The 22602-nt window shown below is 37.3% G+C and overlaps 1 protein-coding gene across 2 annotated transcripts in view; it reads right to left on the reverse strand.

Annotated features, from left to right (window-relative positions):
* TAOK3 (TAO kinase 3) overlaps window positions 1-22602 on the reverse strand; it is a 172014-nt gene that overhangs the window by 16305 nt on the left and 133107 nt on the right. For both annotated transcript variants that reach the window (XM_063086061.1, XM_063086060.1), the window contains 4 exons: window positions 16309-16443; window positions 8151-8387; window positions 6064-6192; window positions 1036-1239 (listed from right to left, as the gene is read on the reverse strand). In XM_063086061.1, coding sequence (XP_062942131.1) covers window positions 1036-1239; window positions 6064-6192; window positions 8151-8387; window positions 16309-16443 — 705 coding nt within the window. The remainder of the gene's footprint in view (window positions 1-1035; window positions 1240-6063; window positions 6193-8150; window positions 8388-16308; window positions 16444-22602) is intronic.

A 22602-nucleotide genomic window follows, 5' to 3' on the forward strand; every position in this document is an offset into this window, starting at 1 on the left:
CCCACCATGCGCGCACACACACGTAAATGGTGACTCCTCCTTCTTCTGAAATTCCCACATCCATTTGGTCAGTTCTGCTTCAGGAATGTCACTCAGATCTAATCTCCCCCCTCTCTCCCCACTGTCCCTTCCAGGCTAGAACTAGAGAAAGAGCAACCTAGCTGACCTCACTGCACTTTGCCTCTCAGCACTCCAGCTTATCCCTCGCATGGACGCACTAATTCTTCAAAACACTGAAAAATGTCATCAGTTCACTTCCCTCCCTGCTGAAAAGCCTCTGACGGCCATGCACCGCCTTCAGGCTAAAATCGAAACGCCTTGCCTTAGACAAGGCCCTCCACATTCTGCTTCCGACTCCTCTTGTTCTGCCGCCCTACTCCACACACCCAGAACTCTGGGCACATTAACTTCTCATCAATCACCGAATCCTCCAAGCCCATTCACGACTATATACCCATGATACTTTTTTTATGTCTACTATTGTACCTAACGTATTATATTGTAATTAGTCTGTTACAAGCCTGTTTCTCTTCTTAGACTTGGGGCCACTTGAAGGAAGGGAGTACAGCTTCTGGGTAGCCCTGGCATCTAGCACAGTGCCCGGCAAAGCACTGTGCCTGGCAAAGGAGGCACCCTGTACATGCTGGATGACTGAATGAATGAACTTAATTATAGAGCATCATACTGTCATTTAAATTTTTCATGTGAGTTACAAAAACACAAGTCCTTGACAAGCAGGCTGAAAGCAAAAATTCTCTATTCTATTTCTTTTGATTCTTAACTGCATGATACGGCCTATAATATGTGTTCAATAAAATTCTATTACATTTATTTAGAAAAAGTTGTTTTCTCGTTCTGCAAATGGGCTTTCTTTTATCAATGGTAAATTAATTTCCTGACTTTTTCTGTATACCTGTTCTATGGCAGACACTGTGCTAAAGGCTATAAAAGCTAAGGATACTGGAATGGACAAAACAGACATGGCCTCACATAGCTTAATAAATCAACGACAATGGTTACAAACATAATAAATACCTCCCGAATGTTCTGCTGCTCCACCTCGTGCCGCTTGATCATTATTTTCCGCTTGAAGAAACGACAGTTTTTGTCGTAGTACAGTCTCTGTTGAGTGAGAAGGTGGGCTTCCTCTTCAGCCTGTGTGTGCTGCAAATTCTCTTTATGCTTGGATATCCGCTCTTGCTTTTCTTTCTTGGGTGTGCTATGGTCCTCGTTCATTTCCTTAATCATCAGAGAAATGCAAATCAAAACCACATTGAGATATCATCTCACCCCAGTTAGACTGGCCATTATTAAACAGACTGAGAATAACAAATGCTGGCGAGGATGTGGGGAAAGGGGACTCTTCTACACCACTGGTGGGTAGAAGAGTAAATTAGCACAGCAATTATGGAAAACAGTATGGAGGTTCCTCAAACAACTACAGATAGAACTGCCAGATGATCCAGCAATCCCACTGCTGGGTATATATCCAAAGGAATGGAAATCATCATGTCAAAGGGAGACCTGCACTCCCAAGTTCATCGCAGCTCTATTTACAATAGCCAAAATATGGAACCAACCAACCACTGCCCATCCATGGGAAAATGTGGTATATATACACAATAGAATACTACTCAGCCACACAAAAGAATGAAATTCTGCCATTTGCAGCAATGAGGATGAGTCTGAAGAAAATTATGTTAAGTGAAATAAGCCAGACAAGGGAAGAGAAATATTGCATGTTCTCACTTATAACTGGGAGGGAGGGAGGGAGGGAGGGAGGGAGGGAGGGAGGGAGGGAGAGAGGGAGAGAGGGAGAGAGGGAGAGAGGGAGAGAGGGAGAGAGAGAGAGAGAGAGAGAGAGAGAGAGAGAGAGAGAGAGAGAGAGAGAGAGAGAGAAAGAGAGAAAGAAAGAAAGAAAGAAAGAAAGAAAGAAAGAAAGAAAGAAAGAAAGAAAGAAAGAAAGAAAGAAAGAAAGAAAGAAAGAAAGAAAGAAAGAAAGAAAGAAAGAAAGAAAGAAAGAAAGAAAGAAAGAAAGAAAGAAAGAAAGAAAGAAAGAAAGAAAGAAAGAAAGAAAGAAAGAAAGAAAGAAAAAGACCACAACGATACATTGAACTTCCAGGAGAGAACAAACCTAAGGATACTAGAGATGGGGGAGAGGAAGGGAGAGAGTTTGGGGAGTGATATGTTGGGTAAAGGGCATAAAGAAAAATTATCATTTGTAATAAAGAATATGCTAATAATAATATAATAATATGCTATGGCTCTTTGCCTTATGTATGTGCTCAGTACAATAAAAATACTAAACTCTCAAAAAACAAAACAAAACAAAAAACAAGCCAGTCTCATAAAACAAAAGGAACTATAACAGCTTATTTGCAACTGCACATTAAATTATTTGCAAAGCCAATGAAAATGTAAGTACAGAAGGGTTCGGTGTTGCATATCTGTTCCCCTCCCCTAACTTTTTTTTTTTTTTTTTTGCCCATTAAACGAGTATCAAGTGAGAGGAAATCTTGTGAGTTTCCATATCTCTCTGGCTTCTCACGCTCAGAAATTAATTGTTCACTCATTCATTCAACACACACTAAGCTCCTATCATGTGACAGGCACTGTTCAAGGCACAGGATACAATGGTGAGCAAAACATGGTATCTGCCACCATGGGCTTTATAGTCTAGAATCAAAAATTAATCAAAGAATCACAGAAATGAACTGAAAATTACTGTAGTAACTGCTGCGAAGAGGAAGTATGTGGTCCTATAAGAATGTTTAATAGAAAATATTTGGCCTTGGTAACAACTAAGCTGAAATTTGAAAAATTTGTAGGAATTAACCAGTGGAAAAGGAGAGGGAATAGCACGTGCAAAACCCTCAGGGTGGCGGAGGAAACGTAGAATGATCAAGAACTGAAAAGAAGACCATGGTGGTTGGTGTGGTGTGACATGAGATATGGCTGGCCAGGTAGGCAGGACCATTCAGGCATTACAGGCCAAGTTAAAAACACTGATCTTTAGCATAGGAGAAATGGATTTTATAGATGTGGGAATGCCATAATGAGATGCATGTCAAAAAGATGACTGGCTGCCACGTGGAGAACAGAATGAAGGAGGCAAGAGCACGTCCATGGAAACAGCTGGGAGGCCACTGCTACAGTCCAGGTGAGAGAGATAATAGTAGCTTGGACAACGGAGGTGGTAAGACTAAGAGAAGTGGACAGATTCCAAAGACAAGGGATGACTATGAAAATGTCACTATTTTGAATTTAAGGAAAAAGCATTCTTCATTTGGGATTAGAGGGTAAATAAACCACCTGTATTTTCAAAAGTATAAGATTCACATTTTTTCTGGCACACATGGGCAAAGGGAAGAAAGCAGTGAATCAGAACATTTATGATGTCAGTGTACGGTGAAAGTAAGAAGACCACTTTCACAGAAAGTACAGTATACCCTTTGTTCATACTGACAAACTTGACCTATAATATTTGGTTAACTAGTCACTCAGTTGAAATCTTTAATTGCTAACACCTATTTTACTTAGCGTTTTGTGATGTGGACGTCACACTCTGTTTAGGTTATTTTTGCACTTAGCCAAGAAGTCCTTGTAAATCAACTTTCAACTATCCTGTTCCAGTGAAGTCTTAAGTGAAATCTTATAGTCAGGAAGAGAGAGAGCTGTTTCCATCATGAAGTAAGCTGGGTGACTCATCTCTTCAGGCCATGACTTCACTACTAGGTTCAGCATTAACCACTAGATTGCACGTCCAAATTCAAATTTGATCATAAAAATTCACTCAAAAATCAAGAACAAATTATTTCTGGACTATCCATCATTCTGGATTACCCATACCCCTGTTATCTATCAACAGTGGGGATAATGGAGATTGTTCTGTCATCCCCAAGACAATACCTTTCAGTACTGTATGTCAATATCTAAATATGTGTGACACTTAAAATAGTCTAAACTAAGATTTACTTCATAAGGAGTGATATTAGCTTTTCACAGAAAGGTCTATTGAGGGTATCGCAAATTGGATTTGGGCTTGTTTTTCTTCACGAACATGTTGAAAGACTTTTAAGTTTAGGTCTGTGCCTCTAATGCTCATGAATCTGAGTATGGTAAAGCAAAAATAGCCCTATGCCTGAGGACTCAGTGGGGACTCTTGAATGCTGTTCTGTTGGAGGATCTTCTAAAGGAAGAGTTTATGCAATCTCCAAATATCTCAGTGTTACAAAAGCTCAAAATAGTGGCCACAGTCATAAAGTATGGCCTCCAGAGTGTTAGTGAACACATGGAATTAGAAATAAGAAGGTACTTAGAAGTGAAAAAATCTCAAAATTTCTTAATGAAAAATCAAGACTATATTTGTGATCCAGCAACATCCTTCTATTATGATATAATAATTAAGCTCAAGCCAATAACTAAGAGAAAATGAAGAGGGCGTGAACCTTCTTCATTGGGCTATCTCTCTCTATACCCTGGTTTCCTACACCTTATAGTGTCAGAAATTTTTCCCATTCAGCCGGTGTGGATCAACTACAATTTTCCATCAGGCCAGTGGCTTACCTGAGCAGGGCACAAGATCCTGAGGCCCACCCCAACCCACCTGCTTTCACTTCCTAATTTAAAAAGAATTGAAAAAGAACCTCCCTAAGTCCTGTATTATTAACCTACAAATCAGAATATGAGCTCAAAGGTATAATTTCATATACTAAAACAATGCCTCGTATTGAATTTTATTAAACCTTAATACAGTTAGTAATATACAAACAAGAAATCCTACGTCTTGTGAGAAGGAAAGTCTATGGAACTACAGACCATTTATTGTAAGTACTGGAAAAATGAGAAATGAAGAATGTGAGCTTTCAGATCAAATTGCAGTTCCTCAGGACACTCATACGAAGACAAGTGGTTTTCAATCAAACATTCCAGAGTCAACCATTCATCTATCAAATATTCACATGTACCAAACACAGGGATACAGTTAGCAAAAAAAAAAAAGACATGTTCTCTGCTCTTATGACACTTACAAGCTAGTAGGGTAAGTAGCTCCAATAATCACTAAAAAAAGGTATAATTAAAAACTCTAGTGTTATGAAACCAGAGACCTCTGTCTTGGCTGAGGCAGTTAGGAAGGGCTTCTCTGGGGAAGTAATATTTGAGTTAAGGTCCTAGTAATCAATCCTAAGTCTTACAAGAAGTGTGTTGGGGGGGAATGGGGTGGGAGGAGGAATTAACTGAGCAGAATTGTGGTCAGGAAGGTCTTGGGGTAGGGAGAGCATCTTGGCAGAAGAAACAGTATGTGCAAAGACCTTGGGGAAGGGTGGAGCTTGATATATTTGAGGAACTGAAAGGTGACCATCATGGCTCGAGCAACAAAGAGTTGAGTGGGGGATGGGGGAAGCATTGGAGTGAGAGGACACTTGAGGGGTAGACTAGTAGCAGACCATGTAGGGACTTCCAGGACTTTGATCCGTCCTAACAGCAATAGGAAGTCAATAGATTTTAAAACTACGAGATGATATGACCAGATTTATGGTTTGACAAGATCACTCTGGCTGAAGTGTGGAAAATTAACTGGAAGTAGGCAAGAATGGTTTAGAGTTAGATCAATAGTTCTGGAAATGTGGTCCCTGAATAAGCAGCATCAGAACCACCTGGGAACTTGTTAGAAATACACATTTTCAAACTCTACCCCACACCCGCTGATTCGGAAAATCTAGGGGTGGGTTAGCAATTTTATTTATTTTTTTAAAAAGATGACTGGTAAGGTGATCTTAACCCTTGACTTGGTGTTGTCAGCAGCACACTCACCCAGTGAGCTAACTGGCCATCCCTATATGGGATCCAAACCCGTGGCCTTGGTGTTATCAGCATCACACTCTCCCGAGTGAGCCACGGCTGGCCCCAGCAATCTTTAATTTTAATAAGTATTTCAGGTGATTCTAATGTAAAGTTTGAGAATTGCTGGATTAGAATATTGATCACAATGCAAGATGAGTCAATTTTAAGTTCCAACCATTCTAATGGCAATGTGGCAACTATAAATATGGGTACCCTTACCTCTTTTATTTTTTCCTTACAAATCTTATACTGCTTCTTCTGACTTTCTAAGAAAGTTGTCAAATCTTTCTTCTGCTGGGCCAAGATCTGTTGCTGGAACTTCTTCTCATCTGCTGCAGCTACCTTTGCCTGATAAAATAACAAATATGATCTAGGATGAATCTGTTCTGTTTTCCACACAGAATTCAGCTGTTTATGTTCTCCAGTGCATTGAAAGAATCTGTAAGTGCTGAATAATGTAATATTTTGTGAACAAATAATAAAAAAAAAATAAAGAAATGTTTTCTCTGATTCCCTTATATCTTAAATTTAAAAAAATAAGAAATTTTTACCATTGAAAAATACATTCCCAATTACGGGAAAAATATGAAGGTGAACCATAAGCATGTTTTATTGAACACAAAAATATTCATGGAGTGAAAGGAGAACTAAGGATTATAGTAAAAAATTTTTACCATGGTAGTCCAAGGGTTAAATTATAAAAAGGGGTAAATAACCATGACTGGCCAGTTTTCTTCAAAGAATCAAACTCTAACCAATTAATTATTCCAACTATCAGATTTCCTAGTGGGATTATCTCAGGTATATTAGGAAAGCTAATGACATTTTGTTCTCTTGGGCACTTAATATAAGCCACAACAGTCAGACACCATGACATTTTTGGGGGTCCTAAATGGATAAAACACAGGCCAAATAAAAGGCAATCTAATAAATACTGGCTTCTGAAAGTGCCCAAATCTAAGTTCCAGGTAACCATCAGATGAAGCATGTAGGTGAGATGAGGGATGTAGGAGATAGGGAGGGAAGTATGCTTCTTTGTTCTTTTTATGTATCTTTTCACCTCTAGCTTCCATTATCAACAATTCTTCCATTATGAACAATTTTCTCCACGTATTTACCAAGTCAAATTCCCAAGAAGGAATCTGACTGGTTTATTTAACCAACAACATCCCTGTTTGGGCAGAGGTTTTCATGCCAGACTGCCTCATAGATTGATGGCTGTTAGGGAATGCCTCCTTCCACAATCTGATGTTTCCTTCCATGTGCAGAAAGCGAGCACAATTACTGAAACGCCCCTGGAACCATGTCCCCAGTCACTCCATCCAGAGGAAACACAAAATTCACCTATTCCTCTAGAGTATGTAAGTCTTATGGGGGTGGGGGGTGACAGGGAAGGTGACTTGGTTTTAGTATTGCTTGCGCCTACGTAAACAAGTCTATTTAATTTTGTTGAGTATTACTTGGCCTGTTTTCCTACAGACATAGATCACTTCTCCTATCTAACATTCATCAGTAATGAAGGTGATATTTTGACTATCTGCCTTATCCTTCCATCAAATTTTAAAATTAGTTTAGAGCCTGGATGGGGAAAGAGATATATTCCCCAGAAAAACCCAAAACTGGCCTGATTAATTCTCTGCTGCCATTGGTCAGGTGCCCAACTTTAGTCCAATCAGCTGTAGGCAGGGACTCTCACCACTAAAGAAGACTAAATAAAGTCAGTCCTCCCCACCCTTGGATTAATGGATTCAACCAAATATTCTAAAAAAAACCCCCCAAAAACAAAAATAATGATATAACAATGAAAAGTAATACAAATAAAAAAGCAGTACAGTATAACAACTATTTCCATTGTATTAGATATTACAGTAATCTAGAGGTTAGATGCAAATACTTCGCCATTTTATATAAGGGACTTAAGCATCTGCAGATTTTGGTATCCTTGGATTTTGGTATCTGTGGGGATCCTGGAACCAATCCCCAGTGGATACCAAGGGATGACTGTATTTGTAGAGTGGTTTACTTCTGAAGAGGACTGGGGGTATGGTAGGCACATTAACAGACCTGGGTTGTGCAAGTTCTCAGAAGATAGCAGCATCTTGTTTCCCTTTACTCCTACCCAGACCACCACTGAGGGAACGATGTTCACAATATATACAAACGGACAAGAATGTAATATACATCTTTAGTTACTATTTTAGCTCTGAATGACAATTTTAAGTAGGTCCCCTCCCCCTCTTGCTAACATTCTGCCATTGACTGGCTCAGACTGGTTGTGGCATGAAGGCATGTGTGGACATACTGACCTCCTTTTCTATGATAGCCACTTGCTTCTTGGCCAGCTTCTCCAGCTCGATGGACGAGTTGTTGGCATGAGTCTCCACCTCCTTCTGTAGCTTGAGGCGGTGCTCGTCCATCTCAGCCTTCAGTTTGTTCTCCAGGGCGATCAGCTGCTTCTGGTGCTGGCGCCGCATCCGCTTATAACCTGACATCTGTTCCCGCAACTCGTTCTCCTGCTCATGCTCATGGATCTGTCGTGTAACCTGAATTGGGTTGAGGAACAGAACTCAGATAACCAGGTTCATGGGAGACAAACTTTCAGGCAAAGTAGAAGAACTCTCTGGCATAATTTTATTTATCATCATCAACATCAATTTACCTCCTATTTACTGAATGCTCACCTGTAGTGGGCACTGTGCTGGGTGCTCTTTATATACTTTCTCTCTAATCCTCAAAATCATCTCATTCACTCATTCATTTTATTCATTCATGAGGCAGGTTTTACTGCCCCCCTTTTTATAGAGGAAGAAATTGAGATTTGAAGGAAATAATTTATTTGTTCAGCCAAAACATGTTTACATATTTTTGAGATACCATCATATATATGGCTCAAGGTCACATAGCTAGTGAGGAGAGGAGTTGGGATCCAGACCCATTTCTGTCTGATTCGTGTCATGCTATTTTCACTACATAAGAAGTTCTCAACCTGGACACTGTTAATAATGGGCTGGATAATTCTTTGCTAGGGGGGCTGTTTTGTGCATTATAGGATTTTTTGCAGCATCCCTGGCCTCTAGCCACTAGAAGCTAGTAGCACCTCCCAAGTCATGCAATCAAAAGTGTCTCCAGACATTGCCAAATGTCTCCTGGGGGACAAAATCCCTCCAGCTGAGCACTTTTTTTTAAGGTTCATGTCTCTAATAGTCACATGAACCCTGAATATCGCATAATTTATTTCCTATTCTTTATTTCCTTTTTTTTTTTTTTTTGCTGGCAGGTGCAGGGATTATTTCTTATTCTTAATATGAGTTGAGAGACAGAAACAGAGAGAGATCATCTTTTAAATCATCTGTCTCCCTTCTCCCCTTCTCCACAAAAGAGATGTTAACAAATTATAATATATTTACTTGCTTTCCTAAAGAGGAGAAAGCATTTCTATGAATTTTGGATGGCTACTTTTCTTAGTAACTTTTCCTTAACTCATTCTCAAGTAAATATCCAACAAATCGAAGAGTGCAAACATAAATTTTGGTACCTCATGTTTCTATTAAACTTTTCATGATTTTCCAGTCCTTCCTTCAATTTATCATACCTTTTAACTTTCCTGTTAGATTCTCTGATCACTTTCTTCTCATTTTTCCTATGTATTTTAGAAAAAAATGTAATTACAGGGTTATAACTTTAGTTTTGTTCTTTGCTAAGTAATTTAATCATTCCTATCTAAGCAAGCCACTTCTCCCCATCCTAACCCCCAAACAAGTTTTACTGGAAATTTTCATGCTGCTATTAATTCTCTGTACTATTTTCAGTTTATGGGTGCATTTTATACAAAGAACAGTTTGTTTCTCTGCTCTTTTTTGGAAGGTGTCACTACATACTAGACTGAGTCCTTACTATCAAGAGAGTGCTGTTCTGTAACTGGATAGTATTATCAAAGTACACCATTAAACAGTAGCCGAACTTTGAAACCTTTCCAGCTGAAACTAACACTAGATTTCATATTCATTTCTCATTTCTGAAGGACAGTCCTCTTTAAAGTATGAGGAATAAGAGCAGAAGATATTTAAAGACCAAAAAAGAATAGCAACACCAAAAAGGCACCTAACACTCTAAAGAAAATAAATGATCTATTTTTGTCACCACAATACTGTGTTATTTTTTTAATGGACTTATTACTTGATAAAAAGAGGAAGTAGGTTGAAATGTACGTGTAAATTTTACTTCCTCTTGCTTATGCCATCCTGAGGTTCAACTTCAGGGAAAAACAATTCCAACCAACAGAAAGGATAGCATTTAGTCCTTTCTGGATTCACTTGTTTTTCAGATGAATATGGCAGTAAAGTGTCTGTTTTAGGGTAATGGGTTTGAGACATGTTGTACTCAGATACTTATTTTTACTTATTTTAGTAGTTTAATCAGATTCCCAAAGCTGAGGCATTGTACACTCTAAAATTATCATGGCACATTTAAAACTTGCCACAAGCACTGGCTTATGGCCAATGAAATATTCTCAGGATGGCCATTTCTCTAAACTAGGAGGCCTAAAGATAAAATGAAAATGAGTTGTGTCAAGAACATTTTCTATCTTAATTGGTGGGTGGGTCCCTGTAAAGACGGTGGGTCCCTGTAAAGACGGTGGTCCTACTGCCTACCAGATCATACCTGGCATAAATATGTGGCAAAGATTAATTACAAAGCTCAACATGCTATCATTGTACATCACTGAATTCCAGGAGAGACACTTAGCTTTTGAAAGCTTTCCATAATTGGAATTATCACCTTCTTAAACTCCTAATAGCACCTTCCATTTGTCACAACAAAACCTTCTAAGTTTCAAATTGTCTTTTTGGGTACATACAGAAATACTGAGTTTTATAATTCCATGCTCAAGCTAGATAGATGAATTTAAATAAAACTATAACCAGATGTTTCATTTGTGAAGTCTAAGGTGAAGTATATAAAAATATGTTACTTACAGTTGTGTATGCCTATGTGTTTTAAGTTTACACTGTATGTTTTAAGAATATACTACTTGATCAAAAGAATTTTTAAAAAAATAGCCTATAATTTTATCATGCCTTATGGTTTATGAAGTGCTTTCATGTATAATTTACCTCTTTAACTTTTATAAGGCCTGGGATTTGAACCAAGGTCTTTTGCTTCTTGAATTATTTGAAGAAATTTATATCACAGAAAAGACAGAGTGATTATTATTTGTTCTGAAATAAGGGAGGGAATCAACACCCAAAAAAGTCAATGCTGGAGAGAGTGGAAGTCTAAATTACAAATTGAGTAAGTCTGAAAATGGGAGAGAATTATAGAGATGTAGTGGCTACAGTTTTTACAATGGGAGTTTCAAAAATGTGATCAGCTAAAAGTGGGCAGTACCATCTTGTCATACCCAGTAGGTTGCTTGGAGAAAAATCCCTTCTAACCCTTACTATATAACTGACCTTGAGCAAATTACTTATCCTCTTCAAGTCTCTCAGTTTCTTCATATGTAAAGAGAAACTACTACTATCTTCCTCAGGGTCAGAGGACAAGATCACATATATGAAATTGCCTGGCAAGGTGTTTGATGTGTAGGAAATGTTCAATATATGCTGGTTTCCTTCCTTCTCCAGCCAGGCTCTGAGAAACATGTCTCTTTTTCTTCTGCTTAACATTTCTGGTGATGGGGACATAGATTAGAATAAGTGTATCTAAGAGAAAGGGCATGTTTAACAAACTATATCTGTACCTGTATCCAGATTGTGGATTATAAGACTAAGAATGTATAATTTCTGAATCTGAACTATTACTCAGTTCGTATACCTGGAATATGTGGAAATAATAAATAAATAAATAATAACGAACCGTCAAAAGGAGGACAAACTTTTTCCAGAAAGTTTCTATGGCTGTTCAATGCTACCCTAGTTAATTCTAGCAAAATTTGGCCCTAAAACAAACCACTTTATAAAGTGTAGAGTGTGCCTACCATGTACAAAACACTGTACTAGAAGGCTTAAATAAGCAACTTGACTGAACATAAAACAGAAGGATGGTGGCTGATAATGTCACCCTCTTAAGAGATCAAAGCCAACTTATAAGATTAATTATTTGTGAGAATCAAAATAATGCATATGATAAAAGTGGTCACCTCAGCACTTAGAACAAATGAAATTTATAGCAAGTTATTAAAAAGAATACAAGTCACATTTTGGCATCAGAAATTTGACTTTCCACTCTTTAGAACACTAAGGAAAACATGTTTTAAGTTTTTACTACAAGTAATGACTGATAACAGGCAATTTTGTCTTATAACAGAAAATGTTACATGAAGAACTCTGAAATGCACACTTATAAGCCCAAATTCTCATGTGTGTGTGTGTGTGTAACAGCAGGGCTGAGAGAGACCTCATTCATTCATCTGGTGCATATTCATTGGGAGATTTTGGTCATGTGGATTGGGCATGTAGATTGGATAGCACAAGTGAAAAATGGTACGAGCAATGACCTTAGTGAGTTTAAGAAGCCAAGAATAAGGAAAGAGATATACGATATTTTGATAAGCACCTCTGGTACACTATCCAGAAAGAGAAAACATTTTTAGGCATTTAGAAACAGAACAACGGGTCTCATGAGAGGTGAAATGGAGGCATTTACTGCTGAGGCTTTAATTTTTTTATTCTTATATAGCAAACCCATTCAGGTATCCAGTTTCACAATTTGCTGAATAATTAGGTTGCATTTTTAAAACGCCAAATGAAGATTCCCTTTTTATGAGTTTTTCTACTGAATCTGGTAAAGCCGAGTAAAAAAGTCTATGTTCTTGGATATAACAAAAATTAATAAAACATGGAAAGAACAATAATTATTTTCTCCTACATGCTTTCCTGGGTACTCCAAACTGAGTTTCGCTCTTATGCCCCTTCTCCTTAATGTGTGTTCCATCATAAATTCACCTGTGTGATGAGACCACTGCATTTCAGTGAGAATTCCTTCATAAGGCCAAAAGCTGAATTGTCTGATGGACATGGCCTTGGTGCTCTTTCTATTAACATCTACTATGGAAACTTCCAGGGACCCAGGACATTATAAAATTTTAAGAAAGAAATGACACCAGATGTAGCAACAGCTGAAAACACTCTCATAAGTCCACTAGTTAAAATGTTAAAATCTCCATTCACCAACAATAAGAACTGAAGGAAGGAACATCACAAAGGCCCAAGAAATCAGATTAATAATTGTGAAGAACTAGTAAATCCTTTTTCCAGATAACAAATCACTCCAATATGAACTTTCTAACAGAAGAAGAAAAAGAAAGGATAAAATAAAAAAGATGTCACAAAATGCCCTTCCTTTTCCTAATTCTTCAAAATAAGGGCAATAATATCTGACCTTAGAAAATTACAATAAAAAATGACAATTCTAAAGTTTCCTCAGGGTTTCCTCTAATATAAAGGTTTGCAGTCCTTCCCTTTCCTTTGCTACGAATGCGATTGTCCGGCAGTGCATAACAACACAAAAGTCTCAAAATTATGAAAACATCTAGCAGTGAAAGCCTATAGCTCAGGGACTTAATACACTTGTCAATAACCTCATTCAAAAGCACAATGTATAAAGTAATACTAAGGAAAAAAACCCACAAAGTTAGGCCTCTTTTAGGTTTATATTGTAAAGGTGGGCTCAGAAAATAAATTTTAGGAACAGTAATGCATTTTGTCAGTTTGTAAGTCAATTTAAAATATATACTCATCACTTATTTATCTAGCAATTGAAAAACTAATTTGTAAATTCCTCCTCTTTTTGCTGTTCACTTTTGGACCTCCCTATCGCTTGTTAGCACCTCTAGTAGAAGATTGTAAAGAAAGAGTAAAACCAAAATAAATCAATATGGCATTGCTACTGACTATGATAAGTGAGGCCACATTTTAACAGAGACTTTATTTATTATACTGGACTTCACTTTCCCATGAACTTGCTGTTACTTTTATGTTATTTACATCATTTTTGTCCTTTTCATTTGAGCTGGGATTGATGAAAAAGCAATAGGATTCATGATATATTTTTAAAAATTAAATACTACTTTATGATATTCCAGTGTCCTGATTTATAAACTCCCATTGGAGCTAGCCTTTAAAATAATATAATGGGTAGTAGAATTGTAGCACTTGATAACATACATTAAAATATCCACATCAATAGTTTGACTGTCCAAAATGGGACATGGATCTGTATCAAAGCATATGGCTTTTCCCTTGCATTAATTTTTTTCTCCCTAAAAACCACTAGATACAAATATCACCAAACTCTGATAAACTCCCATCAATCCCAACATGACTCCCAAAGCATTACACTGGAGAGAGTGCTCCACAAAAACAAGTTATTTTGTGGCTAAAGCAATAGCTTATCAGCTACTCTGTTTTTTAACTTATTATGAGGCCAGGGGCCTTTCAGCAAATGAAAGCTCCATCAGAGAGACAGATCCCAACTCTTCTCTGGATGGGCATTATAAAGCCAGTAGAATTCAAAAGGGTTCCTGAGGACTCTTCCCAGAGCCCTGAGGGGACCTAGTAGGGAAGCAGCTTTTATCATCCACAGAGAGAAAGACTGTGATGGCTGATATACACACAGAGTAGCCCTAGGTGAGTTCACAGATAGGAGCGTGACATTATTCTGGTGTGGTTGTAGTAATATCTACTGGGAGGTAGGAGAGGTCATGAATATATGATGTGGGAACGAGGGTGTGGCAAGTGAGAAAAGAAGAGAACCTGTCCCAGAGGGGGACAATCCACTTGGTATAATGTCTGCTTCACATGTAAAACCTGCTTATGGTGCTCAGATGCTCAGTGGTTGTTCGTCATTTCTCTCTCATTTCAACATGAACAGGTCTGGATAAAGGTATAAGTCTCACAAGACTCTGTGGTAAGTAGCAATAGTTCTCTAAAATACCATATTTCTTCTTTTGTCAGATATCATGGCATAAAGATAATTATTATTTAATAATGTCACAATGCTTTATTTAGACTCAAAAGCATATTTTTAAGGTGCTTAACAATCATTAGCAAATACATAGTGGACATTTAAAGATCTCCATTACATAGCATTCCTTTAAAATGAAAAATTGCCCATCAAAGATATTACAAGAAACTTCTGTATAAAGGAACTAAAAAGTGGGCTAAATTAAATTGCTTGCTTTTAGACAGCAGCAGGCATAGCAATAGGTAGGTGCTTTAACTTCCATTTTCCTTATACTTGGGTTTTTAAAGATTATAATCCATTACAAATTTCAAAGATAATCGAAGCCTTTAAAAGATCTGAGAAATAAAAGTAGAAATCAGGTTTAAAAAATAGAACAAGAAAAAATGATCATTTCTGGGTCGGCTTTGGATGATGTCATCATAGGTTCTAAATGTAATAGCTAAGCAGTGTATACTAACTCTTCCTGCCCATGTGACCTCTAACATCAATTTGAGCAAAACAAGTAATATTTCAATAATTTTTGGTTGAGAAATGAGATTAAGCAGCAAAAGATTAAAGAGAGTTTAGAGTGCCAATGATGAAACGACGTGACAGCGTGTGTGTGCGCGTGTGTGAGTGTGTATGTGAGTGTGTGAGCGCGCACGCGCACGCGTGGGGGGCCGAGGGGAGGAGGCATGAAAACTAACTCTTCCAGCACACACCCCTTTTGCTACTACAAGGGCATCCAGCAATCACATTTGCAATAGTAAAAATGCTGAAGAATCCCACAGTCTCTTTTCCTCCACAATCATCCCTGTCCTCTCTTACAAAGCCTTTTCTGCTTTATTGGTGCCAGGAAATTCTTCAGGGGTTAAAATGGGGAAGTGCAGCCACTACCATTGTTGCAATAAATAAATGAATGAACCAGAACGAACCAGCAATCCATCCCTGGGAAGCAAGTACCTTATTTTCTACAATTATATACACTACCCAGCAACCATGTATTTTTTTAAAAATTGTGTTTCATCTTTTGATGTGTATGTATACATTACAGACACACATGCATCTATACAAAAAAGGAGCACAGTGCCCTGCATACACATATATCCATACCTTAAAATTTTTTTAGCATTATTTATTTCAATGAAAAGACAAGTATCTTTTAAAAAATTGGATATGCTAGCAACTTCATCTCAAAGGCCTTATATTTTGCACATACAGCATATACAAATAAATAAATACACACACACACACACACACACACACACACACACACACACATGCACACACACAAAGGTTTTTTTTTTTCCCCCATGCCATAGACAATGCTAAAATATCTGAGATCAGGTTGCTATGCCAACAAGATTTTTTCTAAAATGAATAAAATTATTAGGAGGGAGAAAATACTCTTGACTCCTTTCCTCCCATCCATGAAGCCGAGAGAGGCTCAGGGAGGGCGAGAGGCTGCCAGATGGGGAGGAGGGGAAGGAAGGGAAGGTGGGTAGAGGGGTGTTTGCTTACCAAAGATGCTGATTTGATCGTGGCAAAGCGCTCTCTGTTCCGGTAGTGGAGGGCCTGGCTCTGAACTGACGGGGTAGGCCGCGGCTCAGGCCTGGGATCGCCGTGGCCCGCCTCATCCCTTATGAATACATGATCCTGCAGAAATGGATAAAAACAAGGAGAAAGTCCAGCTGTGCTCTTTCCTCGCCGGCTGCCTCTCTCTCACCCCTCTTTCTGCACAAGCACTGCTGTTTGAAATGCATAGTTTAGCTCTCTGCTAGTCCCCGCAGCTCCCACGGTACAAAATGAATAAGCAACACATTGCAGCCTTCAGTTAGGAATGTCAGCTGATCGCTAGTGGGATGCCTTCTGAATCCCTGGCAGGCTTTTTCTTTACCTCCAGAATTACATATATGCAAAAGAAAAAAAGAATAGAAAAAACAATGCAATGTACAGACTCCTTAGAACAGTTTGCTTAAAACGCTGTAACCAAATAATTCCTTTAAAAATGTCATGTCCATGTCTAGCAGGGAGGATGCTGGTGGCTTTTAACATAAAAGCGAGCCTCCGCCTCATTCCCTTGAAAGATCTGCTTTCTCAATTGAATTTTATTTGAGATCTGTTCGGTAGGATCATCGTTCTGCCTAGAATCACTGTAGGCTTGTGCTGGACTGCCTCTCTATCTTGTGCTGGAAAGATTCAGCAGTCACTGAGGGATCCTGCTTTCCAGTCATGATCGTACACAGTTCTAGCACCTTCTCTCTACAGCTTCTGAAAGGATTTTTTTTTTTAGATTTAAAGAGACAGGCATACAATTTTAACCAAATGATACGTTCACAAATTCTTCCTCAACTCAGCATCAGTATGGTCACGAGAGTGAGTAAAGCTGCAATTTAATGTCCTTGACTGATTTAATCAAACCTATGCTTCTTGATAGGCAAAGATGATTAATCTTATTCTAATGCCCAGTGAAAAATAACATTCCCTGGAAGGATAATAATGGTTGTTTCCTAAATGCAACTGAAATGACTTTTAAAGGGGAAAATGCTTTCAAAGGACGATGCTCCCCTCTGTAAAAGATGAAGTGGTCAGTCAGCAAGTAGCTCTAACCCTTCAGAAAACAAAAAAGAGACTATAGTAATTAGTGGCTCAAAAACATATACAACTATGGGGGATTTTTAAATAGTACATGCTCAGGATGGGGAAGGAGAAATTAATTCCTTATTTCCCTAGGGTTTTAGGAGAAACCATTTGTTCAGAAGTCAGTTTTGCATTTTGTTCATGACTACTTGAAATTTTTTAAATTGCTTTTTCCTTCATCAGAAAATAAGAATTAAGGAGGTTTAAAAAAACAAAATTTTATTATAGTCTAAAATTTTGAAAAGTCAAAACATATATATTCCTTGAGGGAAATTAAAATTTACATCCAGATTTTTATGTAAAAGCCAAGATCCAAAATTAAATTTATCATTGGACTGGTTTACTTTTTTGTTTTATAAATTTAAAACGTTTCAATGTGTTGGTAAGGTATCTACCATTATTACATCTATGTTTAGAAATTTTAAAAAAATTTATGTGTTGTAGTCTCTAATGAACTCGCCATTGAGGGCATATACGCCAAATTCAAGGGATGTTCTGCATCTGTACTGTCCAGTAAGATAGCCACTAGCCATGTGTGGCTATTTTAATTAAAACTAATTAAAATGAAATAAAATGTAAAATTCAGTTCCTAAGTCACACCAGCTATATTTCAAGTGCTCAAAGCTATAGTAAGTGGCTACCACATTGGACAGTGCAGACATAGAACATTTTCATCATTGCAGAAAGTTCTATTAGGCCATGCTATAGGTAAAAAATGCATCTCTTAACCCATGCTTTTGAAACTTATAAGAAAATGCTTGAAGGGTCAGTGAAAATTATTTTACATTATTTCCTGGGAAATCTGAGCTCTTATTTCACAGGGAAAAGAGATTAGGTGTGTGATTGGGATTCATACACTAGGTTTTAGGCTCTAAAGAGGAAGGCACTGGGACTTGCTATCATTTACATTACTATATATTTATTAATAAATTATATTTATGTCTGAAACTGAACTTACTTAATACAGTCCCAGAAAAGCAAGAAGCTTTTAAATGCTAGCAAATAAGAAGAGATACACTAAGTATAGGTCTGTGGTTTTATAGTAGGTCTTAACAAGTCACAGTTTTAGTGAGTATTAGTGGGCTGACTTATTAAGTACCTTGATTTGAGAGGGAAACCTCAGATATGCGGCAGTGACTAAATTTCAAATTGTAATAACTGATATACAAAGACGAAAAGTGATACTAGAATCCATGTTGTCCTCATAACAGATCAAAACAAAATATATTCATATACAAATATGTATAACTTTTAGTTTTTTTAATCTCTGATAAAAATTAACACTTTGGGTTTAAGACCCGCCATATCAAATTAAAAGTCACATTATATTTTCTAAGTTTATTAAACTTAATTAAGGAAATTGGAATACAATGGAAAAGTTAAATCTCAAAATCACATGGACTTTAGTTGATACATAAGTAATTAAATAACCCACTAAGGCATATTTTAAAAATAATGCTATTTTAGAAGTTAGTGTGAAGAACAGACTCAAAATTTTAATGTATTAAATTCTTTGTTTTCCCCTAGAAGTTTTTCCTTGTATAAAAGAATTCTTAGTTTTCCAGAACAGCTTCATAACGGAGATTACCATCACTAAAAGTCTTCAAATATTATGCAAGAGATCACAAAATGGGACAAAATTTTAGTCTAACAGTGGATATCCATTTCAAATGCATTAGGAAATTAATTTTTCAATATTCAGTTTCATTACATAGAACAGGTTCAAAACTCCACAGACAGTTTTAATGAAGCAATTTTAAAAAAACCTCAAAATGGGGGGAATGTGACTTGAGAAGTAAGCCTGAACAAATTCAAGTATCAGCTTCATTGGATGTATTTGTATGCTGGTTATATTGCCCCTTCAAGTAGCAGTCCCTTTGAAAATGACCACTATACCTGGCTCCCAGACTTTGTGAACAGCACACATCTTAAAATTAATAATGAAAAGTGTCAATTTTCTATTTTATGCAGTTAGGCACTGGATGCAGATTATTTCCAAATGATGAGAGGGCTAACATCTTTGAAAAATGATTTTAGAAGATTAAGAACAAATACCATGTTCTACTTTACTAAGACAAAATACATGGCTTGGTTACAATTTATCTTTAAAACATTATCATCCAGGAACAAAAAAAAAAATAGCTCCTTGAAATATCAGTATGATTGGGGACCAGTTTTAAGTAAACCTATGTTAACCTGGTAAATTTACAACATTCTTTCATTGTAAAAAATAAACTTCTTCGGATTAAAAAAGAAGCTGTCATAATGTTTGTTCAAAATCTTTAGTAAAAAGAATTTAACTTTTGTACAATGTAGCGAAGTATGTGAAATATGAGGCACAAATTTTACAATTCTACCCTGGACAAGGGGCTTTACTTTTATTTAGAAGTTTTTTTCCCTAAGTGTCTGACTGTTACACTTCTGAAATGAAGATTCATGGTGCAGTCACTTGTCTAGAGTTTCTAAATTAACTCAAGTTTAACCCTGGAAGCCACTCCTCTGGACTCTTCTGTGTTTGGGTTTACCTTTATCACAGAACTCATCATACTTACTTGTCTGTCTCTGCATGAGACTGTGGGCTTTTTGAAGGCAAACTAAATGTGGTTTGAAAAATCTCAATCTTCCCAGCACCTGGCATAGTGCTTGATACTTAGTAGGCATTCAGTAAATGTTTGCTGAATAAACAAGCTCAAGAATATAGGCCTGAGGAGATTTTGAGAAAATGACATTTTCTTTTGGATTATTTAACAGAGTTCAAATTTGCATTTCATGAAAACCTGCCACTCTGTACTCTAAGAAAGTGATGAAATAGTGACACACACAAGTACACCTTTACGCAGCTGGTGGTGGGGGGCAGTGTATCTAAAAATGGCTTTTATCTGGTGAGGAGAAGCCTTTTTATAGACTCCCACACTTTTCACGCTGTGGAGAAGGGATCAGCAAACCCACCATCTCTCCTTTGTTTGGTTCATTTCAAAATTATTAAATTACTGTTGAAGCTGGTGTAGCTATCAAAAGCTGGGGTAGAGGAAAGGGAGGAGAAGACGAAAAAGGATCTCTTAACCTGGAAGGACAGTTAGGGAGAAAAGATGACTAGCAGAAGCCTGAGGATAAAGACACTACTGCAGGGAGGTGTTGTATGACTGCTCTGTTGAAGAAACATTACCTTCATATATTAATTTACTTTAACTTTGCCAAATGTGAGTTGAAGAGTCAAAAAACCTGCCCCTGTGTTATAGGAAAACAATAGGAAAGGCCACCGAAGCAAGTGAAAATTAAAATAGAACATCCTATCCCCTCAAGGACATTTTTTTACTTCCATGAAAATGGTGAAAGCTGTTTTTTCCTTTTTTTTCTTTAAAGAAAAGGGCGGGGAGGGGAGGTGGGCAGGGAGAAAAGAACTAACATTGACTAATAGGAAGGGCCAAGTAAACTTTTATGAGTTAGGGTAGAATGATTTTTAAGAAATATTTTCTCTAAATAATCCCTAAAAAGGGGCCATTATGACTGGAGTTCATTAGGCATACTGAAAATAACATTGATTAAAGAACAATGCTTTTAATATATTAAAGCCTTATGGTCTATAACTAATCAAAGGCAGCAACAGGCAAAGGTAATTGATTTTACACTTTAACAAATAAAAGTATATCTTTTAACTGACAAATTTTAAAAATAGACTTTGTTGCTTAGGACAGTATAAAAATCTGTTTTCTAATGCAGTAATACACAATGATTTTAAGGAGTAGGATGGGCGACAACAAAGAAACTAATCTGAATTAAACATTTGCCCTGTAGTCACTTGTGAATAATCAAGAATCGAGGTGTAGAGTCGTGTCCTGTAAAAATCCACCCTCAATTTAATCCACAAAACATTTATTGAGTGCTTACTCTGTAAAAAGACACTCTGCTAGGTGGTAGGTGAAGAGAGAGGTCCTGAGGAGCTCCCAGTCTAGAGATATGGTGATACTCTTGTTACTGGAAAAAGCAGCCTGGCAGCACTAACAAGGGGAAAGGAAATAAGTACTTAAAGTTTATTTTGGGGCTGGCTGGTTAGCTCACTTGGGGGAGCATGGTGCTGGTGACACCAAGGTCAAGGGTTCAGATCCTCATATTGGCTTTTAGGCTTAGATTAGGATACCCTCAGAGCCTGGGAAAGACCAGAGTAGAGACAAGGACTGAGGGAAAGAAGTAACCTAAAATTCTGTCACAGGAAAATTTACAGCATCCCACTTTACACTTTAGGAGCTTGATCTGTGATAGAACTGTCCTGCTAAAATCAGTGAACCTTCATTATGGGGTACAGGGCAGTTAATTGCAAATCAAGCTCTCACTAGTTACACCTGGCTTTTCAAAGTGAGTTTACTTCCTGTATAAAATGGTAATCTGTTTCAGATGTATGATTTAACTAATTTAGGACATGTCTTCTTGATTACAACAACCAAGGGGGACAATAAATTTCCTCACCTTTATTCTTATATTTTGGCATTTACTAAGCATGTTCTCATTGTCTTGGATATTATTGTTGGACAAACTCTAGTCATTTAGCTCCTTCAAACTGTAAAGATAATACCTAAAATTATTTAACCCTGTTAATGCATTATGTTCAATGAACCAGAATAGCACGATGTTTAATATTTGGGAATTAATTTATTTCCTGTGGGTTTTTTTTTTTTTTTGTCGTCGTTGTTTCTCCATTCATTCATTTGATAGTTATTTATTGGGTGTCGCTGCTGTGCCAGGCACTATTCTAGGTATTGGGGATATGGTGCCGGAACAAGGCAGGCTTAGTCCTGACGTAATGGAATCTACATTCTAGTCACAAAATAATAAATTAATACTTACTATCATTTACATAATCGCAAGTATTAAGAAGAAAATAAAGTAGGATAATGAGATAATGGTTACACTATTGTTCATCATACGATAATTTAATGATATATAGGCTTTTCTAAGATTCTGGACAGGAACCCAGGAAACACTGGTAAATGTTCATAAAACAATATTGGTTGCTTGTTTCTAAATCTTTGTGGTCACAAATGATGATAGATTCAGAAATGCACCTTGCAGATCCCCCTTTAAGGAAGGACTTGCTGCCCCAGTAGCTTGGGAGTGCTGTTGGCAGTTGTCTTTGGCTGTCAGCTCCTTTAGGGATTGCCTTGGCTGTACAGAGCAGCC

This window comes from Cynocephalus volans, chromosome 2 (genome assembly GCF_027409185.1).
Source record: "Cynocephalus volans isolate mCynVol1 chromosome 2, mCynVol1.pri, whole genome shotgun sequence".
In the NCBI taxonomy this organism is placed as follows: domain Eukaryota; kingdom Metazoa; phylum Chordata; class Mammalia; order Dermoptera; family Cynocephalidae; genus Cynocephalus; species Cynocephalus volans.